This window comes from Chelonia mydas, chromosome 1 (assembly GCF_015237465.2).
Source record: "Chelonia mydas isolate rCheMyd1 chromosome 1, rCheMyd1.pri.v2, whole genome shotgun sequence".
Lineage (NCBI taxonomy): Eukaryota > Metazoa > Chordata > Testudines > Cheloniidae > Chelonia > Chelonia mydas.
In genome coordinates, this window is record NC_057849.1 from 257,666,415 (window position 1) to 257,682,746 (window position 16,332).

Here is a 16,332-nt window from a genome sequence, read left to right on the forward strand (position 1 = left end):
CTCAAGCTCCAAGGCCTGTCCCTTTCACCTGTCAATATCCACTTGGCTGCTATTTTGACCTTTTGTCCGCCGCTCAAGGGTAGGTCAATTTTCGCTCAGGACAGCCTCGTTCTTCAAGGGCCTTGAGCACCTCTACCTGCATGTCAAGGATCCCGTTCCTCTGTGGGACCTGAATCTGGTGCTGTTGCAGCTCATGGAGATCTCCCCCCTTCTCCTCCCCCCCCCTTCCCCCCCAGCCTCTGGCTTCCTGCTCTCTTCTTCTCCTGTCCTGGAAGGTCACGTTCCTGATTGCAGTAACATCTGTCTGCCGCGTCTCTGAGATTAGGACACTCACCTTGGAACTGCCCTCTACCGGTCTTTTACAAAGACAAGGTCCAGCTGAGGCCACACCTGTGTGTTCTGCCCAAGGTAGTCTGTTTCATACAAGCCAGGACATTTTCTTACCTGTCTTTTTTTCCAAAGCCACATACGTTTGAGGAAGAGCGTAGGCTGCATTCCTTAGACATCAGGAGAGCGTTCACCTTCTACATTGAAAGGACCAAGCCATTCTGCAAGTCGTTGCGGTGGATGACTGGGTGAAAGGTCGCACAGTGTCAGCTCAAAGAACTTCTTCTTGGATCACTGCCTGCATTTGCTACTGCTATGATAAGGTGAAGGTGCCCCCTCCAGCAGTCGTAACCTCCCACTCAACCAGGGCGCAAGCCTCTTCGGCAGCTTTTCTAGCCCAAGTGCCTGTGCAGGACATCTGTAGGGTGGCTACCTGGTCATCCGTCCATATGTTCATGTCCCACTATGCGCTTACCCAGCAAGCTTCAGTAGGGCAGTACTACAAGCCGCTAAACTCTGAACTCCAAGCCCAGCTCAGAGGATACTACTTGTGAGTCACCTAGAATGGAATAGACATGGGCAAACACTTGAGGAAGAAAAAACAATTACCTACCTTTTGTAACTGTTGTTCTTCGAGATGTGTTGCTCATTTCCATTCCGTTACCCACCTTCCTACCCCTTTTTCAGAGTTGCCAGCAAGAAGGAACTGAGAGGGCATAGGGTTAGCGGTGCCTAATATACTGACACATGAGCGCGGCACTCAAGGGGGCGCCACAGTCAATCCTACAGATACCGCTAAGGTAAAAGTCTCCAACAACTGTGCGAGTGGGCGCGCACATACTTAGAATGGAATGGACATGAGCAACACATCTCAAAGAACAACAGTTACAAAACGTAGGTATGGTAACCGTTTTTCCCCTGGTCAAGCCATCTGCGGTACACACTTCCTCCAGGCCCTCTCATTCTGAGGATGATCAGGAAACAAAAAAGAGACAAGGCAACTTTCATCCTTGTAGCACTGGCCTGGCAGGGACAACATTGGTTCCAACCTTAATTAGCTCTCCTCTTGGTAACCCATAACTTTCACTGGCTGAGGATCTCCTGGCTCAAAACCAGGACAGGTGTCTGCATCAAAACCTGCAGTCCCTCCACCTCACTGCATCAATGATCTCTGGTTGAGTAATTGTGAGAGATTACGAACCCTAGATGTCAAAGCCAGCTTGGTGAGCAGCAGGAAAGCAGCACCTGAGCCATGTATACAGCAAAATGGAAAACGTTTTTGATCTGGGTGGAATCTCACCATTTACCACCAAATCGCACAGAGATAGTCCAATATATGTATAATCAGCTGCATCTAAAATCCTCTGATTTCTCAATTAGTTGTTAGTCCACCTAACATGCATCTCTGCGGTGCACCTTCCCATGGATAGTTTTTCTGTGTTTTCACATCCCGTGGTTTCTAGATTTCTAAGGGGTCTTGTTAATGTGTACCTGCCTGTGTCTAATCCGGTACCATTATGCGATCTGAATCTAGTACTATCTTGCTTATGCGATCTGAATCTAGTACTATCTTGCTTAAAGGCACCCCTTTTGAGCCCCTGGCAGCAACATTTCTTCTGCTGTTCTCAAAGAAACAGAGGGGTTTTTTGTAACAAATTCATGTATTCGGAGAGTTTCAGAGCTTCAGGTGCTTCTAGCTGACGCTCCTTTCACAGTTTTTCACAAAGTTAGTTTCTCTTAGGCTGCAGCCTGAATTTATGCCTAATGTAGTATCAGTATTTCATCTTAATCAGACTGTTAGTCTCCCAGTGTTCTTCCCAAATAGAACCCTGCTGGGATACAAATTTATATCTGTGGATATAAATTGGTATCCACAGACCTGAAGGGCTCTAATGGGAAGCGTAGTGGTGAAAAGAGCAGTACTGTTGGGCTGCTGCTTCCAGGAGCCAGTGCCCCATGCTCACAGCTCCTCTGGCATGACTCTACTGGCTGCAGCCGTACCAGGCTCGCTGGCTGCTGTCCCTGGTCACGCTAGTGTGTTCAGGCGGCTCACATGCCCCCTGGACAGGAGACGCAGACCGCTGAGTGGAAGCGATTCTTGTCTGGGAGCATGCGTGCCACTTGAACACACTAGCGCGACCAGGGACAGCTGCCGGTGAGTCTGGTGCCCGCCCCAGCGGACAGGGCTCGGAGCAGTACAGCCACGCCGGAGGAGCTGCTGGTGCGGGGTGCTGGCTCCTAGGAGTGGCAGCCCAAAGTGCTGCTCCTTTCACCACTGTGATTCCCAGTAGAGCCCTGCAGCTCCACAGATACAGATTTTTATGTCCACAGATATGAATTTGTATCCGCGCAGGGCTCTATTCCCAAGCCCTCATTTTCAAGGCTGAAGAAAAGCTTCACTCCTAGTGTGTTTGCAGTGCTTTGGCATTTTACCTGGACACTTCAGTTTTTCACAAAGTCTTGCAGGCTTTTTATAGCCTGTGCTCAGCATCTCATTGGATTTTGGACTGCAGATTTTGCTATGATCTTACGGTCTCTTCCACTATGGGTAATGGCACATTCCACTAGGGCTCATTCCACTTCATCAACCTCCCTGACCAGCACTCCTGTAGTGGACACCTGCAAAGCAGCAGTGTGGTTGGTACATGCCTTCTCCAGATGCTGATGTTAATGTAGTGTAATAAGTTGGTGCTTCAGTTTCTTTTCAAATCTGAAGTCCCCCCACCTGTAAGGAAACTGCTGGCGAGTCACCTGCAGTGGAAAGTATATGTGCATAATCATTGGAAGAAGAAAAAATGGCTTCTTAACTGTACAGTAACTATTCTTTGAGATACGTTGTGCACATATACGTTCCCCGCTAATTCAGGTATTAGACAGCAGTGAAAAAGAGTGGAGGGAGGGGGCACTTATGCCCCTTTTATGCTCTACCTTGTGGTACAGCTTGCAGAGATCTCATATTTGAGTGCATTGGGTGCGCACACACTTGCAATGGAATGTATATGTGCACAACACATCTTGAAGAACAACAGTTAGTGTACATGTAAGTAAATGTTTTTTTCTGTATTCAGTATGTCATTTCACATTATGGGCTTCACATCAGACACTGTTAATCAGATTTCTGTCTTCCACAAAACCTAGCATTGCAGTGAATGGTGTAAGCGCAATATGTTTGTCTCTTTTATATAGAGTGTGTAGGTAGTGTTTTCAACAGCTTTCAAATTTTACAGCAGATTTCTTGCTTCTGGCCATTACTCCAACTTTGCATGTATTTATTTTTCAAAAGTTTTCAAACCTGAAGAGTTGCGGCAGGCACTTATGCCAACACTGGAGGCGCTTTACCGGCAGGATCCTGAGTCCCTTCCTTTCAGACAGCCTGTGGACCCCCAACTACTAGGAATTCCTGTAAGTTTATTATCAAGCTGTTTCCCTGCTTTTTAACTCCTAGCTTCTACTCCAGGACTTGTCTGCCTGAGGAGACCAAATGGCCTGCTGTAGTCCTGTCTCCATTTTTATATAGATGGATTGGAAGAGTTTGGATTTAGGATTGGCATGTACCACATCTGTGGCATAGAGAAACTTATTTTTAAGGCTTATTTTTCTGTCTTCTGTTAAAGAGAAAATAGAAGAATGGGAAGACATCAAATTATTCTTATTGACGGAATCCTACATATACTGGCTTTTGCTGGACATTTGCAAACTGTCCTGTTTTTGCAGTGTCTCAAAGTCCTGGGAAACCAGGGAAGCCGTTCTCACCCTAAGTATGTGGCAACGGTTTAGTTTCTCAACTGTTTAGGAAGCTTATCAACGCTAAAATTTTTTGGAAAATTCATTTAAACAGTAACTTACATCATGAACTGTTAAATGCTATAGAAGCAGGAAAAAAAAAAACCCAGGTCAAGGTGGTTGGATCTAGCCAGTGCTCTTTGCAGCACATGATATTAAAACAGTGTGATTTAATTATTAACCAATTAGGAATGCTTTTACTATTATTAACCAATTAAGTTATCTGTTCGCACAGATTATTAGCTTATTTGATGTGAGAATTATATGTAACACTAAGTATTTCCCCTGTCGTACTGTTCAAATATGACCAATGCTGTAGTAAATGAAACTACTAATTCACACTACTGTGGCTCTTTTGGGTAATGTTGATTGCTAATTTGGCTCCTGAACCAGAGGTCTGAGTATCATTGCGATAGGCTAATTTCATTTCCTTGGTGCACACAAATATACCATGTATCAAAGGTTAAAACTCATGACAGCATCCTGCTTTGGGTGCTTTGGTCCACAATTCCTGCAAAGACCTGTTCAGTATGTACAGTCATTGTTCTATTTTACATGACTTCTATTTCAGTATTACACTTTCAGAACAATTATAAATTATATAATTGAATATCAAACTAAATAGATACACAATGAAAGTATGTAATAGAATAATAGTGATTGTAAATGTGGGCTTCTAGTCTCCCTGGCCATCTTAGTTTCTTGGATACTTTACTTTGCCTTTCCAAGCTTGAAAATAATGGAAGGAAGGCCCTACATGGGAGAGACGACATTGCTGAGAGAGCACACTGTATGTCACAAACCGTCCATGGTTGGCATTACTCAGCTCTTTTGTTCTAGGGTTGGTACTTCTAATGCTTGCAAGAGTATCGAAGAGGAATCTTGTGTAAAGAACACACAAGCTATCATGTTGTAATACATTTTTTCTGATCTTGTTTGAAATGCCGCTCATTCTTGCAGGATTACTTTGATATAGTAAAGAACCCCATGGACCTCTCTACCATCAAGAGGAAGCTAGACACAGGACAGTACCAGGAGCCGTGGCAATATGTGGATGATATCTGGCTCATGTTCAACAACGCCTGGCTCTATAACCGCAAGACATCCCGCGTGTATAAGTACTGCTCCAGACTGGCAGAGGTGTTTGAACAAGAAATTGATCCGGTTATGCAGAGCCTTGGTTATTGCTGTGGGAGAAAGGTAAGGAAGGGCAACTTCCTTAAACTTTTTCCCATCTCCATGTGTAATATATAATATGAAAGAGCATAGGAGCAGCAGTCAGTGGGAGCTGTTGGTGCTCAGAACTTCTGAAAATCAAGCCACTTTTTTTTTTTTTTTTTTTTTTTTGCCCTTAAATATTTAAATGTCAGTGAATCTGAGGCCCGTCAGCCGGCTCAGGCTATGGAGCTAAAAATAGCAGTGTCGATGTTCCCGCTCAGGCTCGGAGACCCATTCCCTTTTGCCAGGTTTCAGAGCCTGTGCTCCAGTCCAACCAGGAATGTCTGCGCTGCTGTTTTTAGCCCTGTACCATGAGCCCAGGTCAGTTGAACCAGGCTCTAACACTTGCTAATGGGATTCTTTGCAGTGTTAGATGTGACCTTAGACTCTAATTTTAGGTGTCCATTTTAAAATCTTGGTCATAAAATATCTAATACTACACAAACGGCTTAAAACCAACATTTTTTTATTTTATAGACTAGAAGCAAGCTTGTGAGGATATGTATTAAGGCTAAACATAGTTTGGAATAGGTACATCAGCTTTTCTGAGTGTTATAACAAAGTGATCTCTCTGTGGTATTATATAATTGACTCTCCCAATCATGGAATAGGGAAGTGGATTCCCTGCTGGGGAAAAGTGTATAAAGAAATGGCTAACTTGTAAATGACAGCTGAACAGAATATTTTTATAGTGTTAACATTCAATATAGACTCTCATACGGTACTGTTCAGATCTGTGCACAGAATCGTGCAGTTTTAGTAATCCAGATGATCTTCGCTGTATGGGTCATACCCACTTCTCAGGGAGAGCCAGTGGAAACATGCATGAATACTAAGAAAATTTCTCTTTCTGCAGTTAGAGTTCTCGCCACAGACTTTGTGTTGCTATGGCAAACAGCTATGCACAATCCCTCGAGATGCCACTTATTACAGTTACCAGAACAGGTAAGTAAAACTGGTTACAGCATGCATCACCAATCAATCTATGGGCAGAGGCATGCCTGTATATGTATGCATCCTTCATACATGTGTATACCTTCATGTCACATTCTAAATTTCTGGAAATATCTTGAACAGCTTATATTATGTACTAGCAAGCTGCCATTCTGCAAAAAAGCTTGTTGCACCCTTTGCTCTTATTCCTTTGTCTTCCAAAAAAAAACCACTTGTGGTATTCAGTAGATCTTTATCCTGTAGTTAGATTTTGTTTTCATCAGTATATTATGCTATCATAAATTATACCGCCCTTCCTACTTGCCAAACAGTACACAACAATCCTTCAGCAGATAAGTTAGTAACTTTCTTTTGTGCAGTGAACTTCTGATCATATTCAGCAAGTAACTGGTTCTCTGTGCTATTGTTATGAAGAATTTTGCAGTGAATAACATAGCTGTCTTTGACACACACTTCATTAATTAATTATTCAAACCTTGCTGAGGGAATTAGTGCTTTTATCATCACAAGCCCCCTTGAGTGAATTGTTGCGTTTCTGTGGCTGTCAGCAACAATATAAAATACTGTCACTTCCAAAATTCTCTTCCTGGCTAATATGTTTGACCTGCAGTTTATTAAAGGATTAAAACCTCTTTGACTTTCCAGGGAAGATTTCTTGCTAGATATTTCTTATTACCCCGAAAGAACACTATGCTTAACATTCAGGGATGGCAGCCCTTGGTTTGTTACTAAACGCTTCAGTCTAAACAGAGGGATGGAGATATCTTCCAGTTATGCCACCTTTTATTCAGTGTGGTTCTTGCTTTCTGTTCTCTGGTCTGGCACCTTCCAAAGAAATGTTTTTCATCCTGAAGCCAGCCAGGTCTTTCGGGAGAGGAAGTGTATTCAGCCTGTAGGGGTGGAAAGAATTATTGAGAATCTACAGAACAGTAGTTGCATCCAGCCCTCTTTGACTGCAGGGAGAGGGTTGCTGCAATGCATCAAGGGTGGTTTTTAGGGGTGGGAATGGAGGAGTGGGGAAAAGAGGTCATAGTGTCTCATAAAAAGAAATCTGAATCTGAAGGTTCAGTAGTTTTATATGCAAGAACATTTCATGCCATGAGTCAATAGTTTCTCTTCATGTGCCGTCCTTTGGTGAGCACTAAATGGACTGGAAGAATCTTCTTCCTAAACCCACACTTCCTTTCATAACTTGAGTGTCATTCACTTCTGATCTTTAAATAAATGTGTGTATGTAATATATAAACTGTGCATATATAATATATGTAAGTAAAATCGTGATTCAGCTTCCATCTGTAATGGAGGGAGCTCAGAGAGGATAAAGTGACCTCTTTAGCTTTACAGATCCCATAGTGTTGGTTTGTGTTGCTTTATGATAAACTGTCACAGCTTGTTTTATTTTCCTTTGTTCCTTTTGTTTTTAGATGTTTTGTGCACTCCAGTTAACATGATTAGTAATGGAGAGACTGTAGTTTGATTAGACTTTTGAGGGGTGGGGAACAGATCTTGAATAAAACACTCTAGTTTCATTCAAATACAAATAAACACCACAGAATGGTTTCATTTTGTTGATATCTAAACTATTTTGTGTCTCAAAATTGGGGTATGGCAATACTGTGTGAATCTAGAGCAGTATGAATGCAATTAATACATTTCAAATACCTGTTTTACATATAATTTGACAGACCTAAAACAAATGGATGGTGGTTTTGAGGACTGATTACTGTCCCTTTAAATTGATGAAAGTGAGACTCTTGTAGCTTATTGCAAGCCATGGGGTCCACTTCAGTGAGGAGAGAATCCTGTGGCTCTTCAGTCTTCGAGTGTTTTTTTTAAGGTGGAAGATTCCCCCTTCTGGTCATCTCCTAGCAGATGCTCTTGCAGACAGAATTGGTATCCTGATACAGATGTCAGAGTAGCAATCCATCCTTCCTTCTACCCTCTTCCCTTTCCTCATTTTGATTCTTTGCTTTATATGGCATTGCTTTTTAAAATGAAGAGGGTGCGGGTATGCTAAAATGGAATACTCTTTTGTTTTATTTGCTATAATCAGTTGCTGCTTGTGATTCCATTTGAGATTTAATGCTAATCTGTGCTTTGCCTTGGCTTTCTGCTTTGTGTTGTCTTGTCCTGCTTTTGTGTTTTTTGTTTTTGTCCTACAACCCCCATTTCTTTGTTTGTTTGTGTGTGTTATTTTTTATTTCTCCTTCATGCTTGTCGTTGTCTGCACTTGGCTTTGATTGCAAAAAAACCAAACCAAAAAACCAAACCAACCAAACACAAACTGTGGGGCCCATAAATCTACATCATTGAATATCCCTGTCGCCGTTGATGACCTGCTCTCTGCTCCCGTCCCCTCCTTGGCCTGCTGTGATTGGTGGCTCCGTTGCTTGGCTTGGGCTGTGTTGTGTGGACGGAACAGTTCACCCAAATATGGCCTTCTTGCTGACAGGTATCATTTCTGTGAGAAGTGCTTCAATGAAATCCAGGGGGAGAGCGTTTCTCTGGGGGATGACCCATCACAACCGCAAACGTGAGTAGCCATATATCTGCTTAGGATAGTTATTTATATATTTTTGTGATAGTTCTGATCTATAGCATGGTCTAAAATGCACTCTCAGAGGTTAGGAAGTACCTAGGCAATGAAGGGGTTTGCTTTAATCTTACTTCAAGAGTTGGACCAAATATAGAGCAAGGGAAGAAGCTTAAAAATCTGGATTTTATCATAAGTGTGGGTGAGGACACCTGTCTCTCAAATCCTGGACAATACTATGGTAAGGGGAAAGGAGTAATCACCTCTTTCAAAACTTATACTATTAGGGAAGGAAAGGAATATCACTTTAAAAAGAGGTCAGGAAATATCTTCACGTGAAAATTGACAGTTTTTAGAGGGTAGGGTGCATAGCAAACATCCTTCTAGATCTCAGCCCTTCTGCTTTTGGGAGGGTTTTTCTGTTCACTCTTCTGCCTTGTTTTCTGCCTAAAACTACAAGCAAGAATAACTCAGTTTTGCCATTCAGATATTTAAGACCCTTTTTATTGGAGCAGCATCTTATAATCATGTAAGACAGAGGTGGGCAAACTATGTCCTGGGGCCACATCCGGCCCTCCAGACATTTTAATCCAGCCCTTGAGCTCCCGCCGGGAAGCAGGTTCTGGAACTTGCCCCGCTCCGGTGCTCCAGCTGGGGAGTGGGGTCAGGGTCTTGCCCCACTCTGCACGGCTCCCGGAAGCAGCAGCACGTCCCTCCTCCGGTTCCTACACGTAGGGGCAGCCAGAGGGCACCGCATGCTGCACCCACCCCAAGCGCCGCCCCCACAGCTCCCACTGACCAGGAACCGCAGCCAATGGGAGCTGCAGGGGCAGCGCCTGCAGACAGGGCAGTGTGCAGAGCTGCCTGGCCGCACCTCCATGTAGGAGCCAGAGAGGGGACATGCTGCTGTTTCTGGGAGCTGCTTGAGGTAAGCGCTGCCCGGGGCTGCCCCCTTGACCCTCTCCCATGTCCCAACCCCCTGCCCCAGCCCTGATCTCCCTCCCACTCTCCAAACCCCTCTGTCCCAGCCCAGAACACCTCCTGCACCCCCAACCCCTCATCCACAGCCCCACCCCAGAGCTCACACCCCCAGCCAGAGCCCTCATCCCCTCCTGCACCCCAATCCCCATTTTCGTAAGAATTCATGGCCCGCCATACAATTTCCATACCCAGATGTGGTCCTCAGGCCAAAAAATTTTCCCACCCCTGATGTAAGAGATGCTGCACAGTTGCTGATGGGCAGACGTTTTGGAGAGCTTGACATGGATTTAATTGGCTTTTGTATAGTAGTGGTAGTGAAAGTGATGCTCTGACAACTGCTAAGACATTGTTTGCTTCCTCATGGCTTGCAACAGAGAATTCCAGTGAGGAAGAAAACCAGTAGGATGGGCAGATGAGTGCAGAGTTGTTAGTTTGCAGATTAGGGCGAGTATTGGACTCTCCAGGGAAACTCCTTGGGGCAAGGTGTCAAGTAGATTCTATAGGGGGAAAGAGAGGGAACTCCGAAAATTCTGAATCTGGGTGATTGGAAACTGGCATATAGGAAGGAAGGTACAAGATGATGCCTTCGACTGGAAGCAAAAGTTGTCAAAAGCAGGAAATGGCCAAATCTTGGTCACAGTAGGGGATATGCTACTATTTAGAGTAGCTGCAGAGGGATCGTTTACACCTAGGGTCGCTGTGGGAGCACTTGTCAATTTTCTGTGGGGCAGAGAGAAGAACTGGGTGTTGTGGCCTTGGTGTGCTAGTCAGCATTTCCAGTAGTGTCCCTAGAATTCCAATAGTGTCCCTAGGAGTAATGGTCTCAAGTTGCAGTGGGGGAGGTTTAGGTTGGACATTAGGAAAAACTTTTTCACTAGGAGGGCGGTGAAGCAATGGAATGTGTTACCTAGGGAGGTGGTGGAATCTCCTTCCTTTGAAGTTTTTAAGGTCAGGCTTGACAGAGCCCTGGCTGGGATGATTTAGTTGGGGATTGGTCCTGCTTTGAGCAGGGGGTTGAACTAGATGACCTTCTGAGGTCCCTTCCAACCGTGATATTCTATGATTCTGTGAATCAAGGGTAACAGTTTACTCACATTAAACAGTTTTATAATAATCTGAGATCTGTAAGACTTCTAGAACAGATGAACTGCCACTTGCCAATCAGCAGTGTATAAACCACCTTGCACATAAATTAGGCAAGTGAATAGCACAATTTGCAACAGTGTCAAGTAGAATGAAGAAAGGCGGCCCTCTGTGGTGAGTGCGGCTTAATTTCTGTACACCAAATTTGGTAATATAATTGCAAATACAAATAGTTGAACTGTATTCATTATTAAATTTAACTAGTAAATGGTGTTGAAATGTCTGTTGACAGTAGTAAAATGAAGAAAATAATTTATAATTTGTGGTGTACTCCCCCATCCTATAAATAAGTGGCTACTACATAATGAATTTGAAAGTCTCCTCCTGCAAATGAGTCAGTAGTTAAATTTTTTGGTATGCCACCACTCCTTGTTTCATATTAATTTTGGTGCAGCCTGTAAACTCATTGGACTCAAGGTAATGGGACCTCTCTCCCTATCGTCTCCCCCTGACAGCATGTTTTTAGAAGAAAAGGGTTGGGAGAGAATATTAATAAAACCAGAACTTTTTGATGTGTGAGATGAGGAATAGCATGCAACTTCTGAGATGATAGGGAGGGTTGGCCCTTTTATATAAATCTCATATTTTTGGGGAAGGATGACTGCATCTTGCAAAACCAAGGCTGAACCCTGAAATAGAGGGAGTAGGAAGGGGAAGCAATCCCATGCAACTTGGACTGATTCCCTGTTCCTGTGATAACTTCAGTGCATGCTTCTCTTCACACGCTCAACCCCTCCAAATCACACAGCTCTACTTACTGAAGTTCAGTGTGGTTTTAGGTATTGATAGTTCAAAGCTACTAAGTTCTTTGAACCAATGTTACTATGCCATAAGCCACATCCCAGATATTCATGGCTGGGACCCCATCACCAAAAGACTCATAAAGGTTGGAGGGATTTTTCTGTTAAATAGATGGGTAAAAAGATATAGTCAAGATTAAGTGAAAAGCGATATGGTTGGGTACCAGTGCCAGGCTGCCGGGGGAAGCAGATGTTTCTTTTTGAAGTGTTACTCCAGGAGAAGGCTATTATAACTGGTCTCATTGTGGAAGGGATCTGAATAACCCAGGTTGTTTTGAGAATAGAGTATTCCCTACACAATAATAGCTTATACCAGTTTTTCCATAGATCCTTGTAGGAACAGTCTCTCATAGAGGAAAGATATATTTCATAAACTAACCCAAAACTAAATTTTAAAAGGCTTTCAAAAAATGAAATGTAAAACTGAGCCCCAAACTGAGATAGCTATATGCCATTCCAGGGTGTGCATTTAGATTACTGGTGCACTTCTCAGATTCAAATCTACCTGAGGCATGCACTAGTAGTCACTCTCCAATAGAAGAGCATCCTTGCCGCAGGGAGGAGTAAGCACATACTTTGTGCTCAGCCATCTCATTATGAATTCTTTCTTACTCCTTTCCTCACAGCATCATAAACACTTAAGAAATCCGGTTACAGTGAATGTGCCTGGGTACGCTCAAGATGTGGGAAATTAGTATACTATGAATGCTTATCTTATGTCACAACTAAGTTTTTATCATCTATCTCTTTCTCCTTAGTACGATAAACAAAGAACAGTTTTCTAAGAGGAAAAATGATACACTAGATCCTGAACTGTAAGTAACACTCTGGCAACTCAACTTACTTATTTTTAAATCTATATCCCCATTCTCTTTGTTCACCCCCTGTGAAAAAACCCATCACTTCATAGTTTTCTTAGCTTAATGCTGCTCCATTAGTTGGCCAGCAGGGGCTGGTGGGCAAGCACCAAGTTTTGCATTCTGTCCTGAGACTCCAGATCATCACAGGTCTATGTAAGAAAATGAAATCCTGAGGTTATGGGCTGCTGGACTTGCAGAGTCCATTTCACTCTTCTTGAATTCTGATGTTTGATAGAAAACTGCATGCAGATAGCTGTGCTACTTGAAGCTCTTTCTTTTGGTGTAGTGCAGGGGTGGCCAAACTTACTGACCCTCTGAGCCGCATACAACAGTTTTCAGAAGTTCGAGAGCCATGGCACACCTGATGGGGCTTGGGGCTTCAGCTCTGTGAGAGGCACCTCATGGGGCTTGGGGCTTCAACCCTGCTCCTGCTGAAGCCCTGAGCCCCAGCAGGTGCACCCTGTGGAGCTAAAGCCCCGAGACCCACCTCACAGGGCAGAAGTCCCTACCCCACCACCCCGCTGCAAGGCAGAGGGCCAAACCCCTCTTTTCCTCCCCTCCTACCCCCCGGTAGGTGGAGAATGAGTGGGGGGCTCAGTGAGCCACACTTTAATGGTAAAAGAGCTGAATGTGGCTCACGAGCCACAGTTTGGCCACCCCGGTACTGTGCATGGAGAGGTCAAAATTAATATCAGATCATTCTGCAGCAGCATTTTTCTGCTCTTGGTTTCTATAATCTTCCTACTTTGCAGGCAGCTATACCAGAAGGACAGGGTATGTTAAATTATACAGAGTTGGCTGCTATTCTAGCCTTCTTGCTGGAGAAACAGAGTAGTGGACATTCAGGTGCTGGAGCCAGTGGTGACCAGATAGCAATCTGTTTCCGCTACATCTCACCAGTGCTTTTTTATCACCTTTTAGCCCCTTAATCCAGTTCCCAATTCAACTACCCACATTGCAGCTGCTAAAATGTCTTAATTCCTAATGACTAGGTCAGAGGGGCACATGCCTACCCTGGGATCAGTCAGTGTTGCTTTTCAATTTGGCAAAGGTCATGGAAGGAAAGACTGGAAATGTGGCTCATAACCCTATCCCTTCCATCATTGTAGTAGTACCTCTGCAGTCCAAAGAGTAAAATTCAGAGGCTGCTTCTGATCCCAGGCATCTAGCACAAATGACACCGGTCCACCCTTAAATCTCTGAACTCTCAAGGAACAGGGTCCCTGTCTCCCTTTGATTCTTTGTGTTAGGGAAGGCATGAGGTACGAGTTTTAGTAAACATTTATCTTTTGAAATATTGCTAACTTAAGTAACCCTGTAATTAGTGTCATTGATTTAATGTGCTCTCCATACTTATTTTCTGACATCCAGGTTTGTTGAATGTATAGAGTGTGGGAGAAAAATGCACCAGATCTGTGTGCTTCATAATGAAATAATCTGGCCATCTGGGTGAGTTTCTTGCTGTTTTTCCTTCCATGCTTGAATAGATGACATTTGGTTGCTGTACAGGTGTTGATGTGTATATACCTACATTTTGATATATTACTTATATATATAAAATATGAAATCCTGTGTCTAAAAAAACTTGATCCAATGGGAGACATTCCATTAGCTGTTAAAATTTTAAACAATATCCATGCCAATGTCAAGTAAACTTAAATATTGGATGGTGTCTTGATTTAAAATGTTCTGCATTTCTTACCATTGCTGATCACTAGGATACCTTTATGTAAAAGAAGAACTTCTAGATATTAGTTCAGTAAGTCATGATTGTCCTTGACCAGGAATGCTGATGTCATAATTACTAAATTGCCATTGCTTTATGTTGGTCTGTTTTCCTTACTCTTTGGGATATGTGTTTGTGTAATATAAACTTCAGTGATGCCAAAGTGTTTAAACTGAAGAATAGAACTGGCAGACTGTATCTTCTTGACCCCAGCTAGTGAGCGGTTTACATCCTGAAAAGAAAAGGTCTAAACCTCCAATTTTATCTTAGCTGGACTTGCTGTAGATCTTTCTTAATCAGGAAATTCAAAAATACAAAAGACTTTAGTAAACTTAAATTCTATTAGTATTTCCTAGTTATAGTGATTAAGATAACAAATGATCAATTATAATTCTGGTGTAAGTAAATTTCTGTAAAAAACTCAAATAGTTTGTGCTGATTGCACAATTTGGGGATTTGCCATTTTGCTACTCCTATTCCTCTTTTTATAAGGGTGGTTGGCCCTGAACTGCTTGGGGAAGAATCCTACAGTTGTCTGGAATCTTTGTGTACTAGAATCCTAGAATTTTCTATATCACATCAGACCATTAGTTCCTATAAGCAGGATCCTGTCTCCATCAGTGGTAATACCTGAGGTTTCAGAGGAATAAGCCCATATTGTAAAGGTCAACTGTGTTCATGCTCTGTTCATTCAGCTTTCTCCTATTCTGTCTTGAAAAGCTCCAAATGTTAAGATGACAGTAACTTTCCACTGGTAGAGTTACTGCCATTCTCTTCCTCCTGTCCTCAGTTTTATCCAAAATTTTCAGTGTGGCTGTTCCCTAGTCTTCAACATCTGGTAGAATGTTTTCTTTCTGATGTTTCAAACCCATGTCATGAATCTTACTATGAGTACCTTTGAAAGAAAAGGAGGACTTATGGCACCTTAGAGACTAACAAATTTATTTGAGCATAAGCTTTCGTGAGCTACAGCTCACTTCATTGGATGCATTCAGTGGAAAATACCTTAGCAGCATTAGGTATGGGGTTATTCATTCCTTTTTCTCGTTTCCACTTCAGCTTTGTGTGTGATGGCTGCTTAAAGAAAACAGGACGAACCAGAAAAGAGAACAAATTCTCTGCTAAAAGTAAGTCCTCCTGATACTTGTTTAGAGAACATTTCAGGTGTATTAGCTAAGTGCTTAACAATGTTTTGGGGGAGAGGGGAAACTTTCCTGTCCCTCTTATATTTTTTTAAGAATTTTAAGCTTTTACTTAAATTCTGGGGTTCCATGTGTTCTGGGATAGAGATGGGAAGATAATTTCAGCCAGATCACTTCCCTAGTATTTATTCAAAATGCACACATCCAACTTATTAATCAGTACCAGGTTTACAATGGCTGCTGCTGGGCCCATGCTCAAAAGAGGGCCTGGCCCACTCCACTTACGCTGTGCACGGAGCAGCTGGCTCCTCTCTAGCCCCGGCTCACCACCACCCCACCACTCGCTCCTCTTGACCTGCCAGCCAGGGCTTCTGTCTGCCCCTGGCCCCGCCTGCTGGCCCCTCCCCACCCCCTGGCCCCTCCTCCCAGCCCATTGCTTGCTCCTTTTGGCCGGCTGAGGGCTCCTCTCTGTCCCCGTCACTGACCAGCAGCTGCCAGTGGAGACTGGGGCAGAGGGGAGGCCGCTGCCACTCCAGGCTGGTGACCGTCTGCTTTGGGCTCCCTGGGGCAGGGCCTGCCTCTCCCTGCTGCTTTGCGGAAGCATCTGGCTGGGGAAGTTGGAGGCTGCCCCTCTCCCCCACCCCTCCATTGCCCATGCAAGGAAATGTCTCCTCCACTGTGAGCACCATCAACACCAGGCGGTAGGGTTGAGTGGGGCCACTCTTTGCTCCCGAGTTTCAGCTGTCCTGACCCCTAGCACTGTGCTGGCAGGGATGGGGATCCCCGCTCTGTGCTGGCAGGGGCAGGGCGTGGGTCTGTGGTGGGTGGGGGGGAGAGGGCAGCCTCCAACTGCTGAGATGTGAGG

The 16,332-nt window shown here is 43.8% G+C and overlaps 1 protein-coding gene across 7 annotated transcripts in view; it reads left to right on the top strand.

Moving 5' to 3' along the window:
* The window catches only part of EP300 (E1A binding protein p300), a 132,677-nt gene that overhangs the window by 98,687 nt on the left and 17,658 nt on the right, over nt 1–16,332 (top strand). For all 7 annotated transcript variants that reach the window (XM_037882383.2, XM_037882403.2, XM_037882395.2 and 4 more), the window contains exons 17-23: nt 3,611–3,729; nt 5,071–5,310; nt 6,185–6,273; nt 8,735–8,815; nt 12,498–12,554; nt 13,971–14,048; nt 15,385–15,452. In XM_037882383.2, the coding sequence (XP_037738311.1) occupies nt 3,611–3,729; nt 5,071–5,310; nt 6,185–6,273; nt 8,735–8,815; nt 12,498–12,554; nt 13,971–14,048; nt 15,385–15,452 (732 nt within the window). The remainder of the gene's footprint in view (nt 1–3,610; nt 3,730–5,070; nt 5,311–6,184; nt 6,274–8,734; nt 8,816–12,497; nt 12,555–13,970; nt 14,049–15,384; nt 15,453–16,332) is intronic.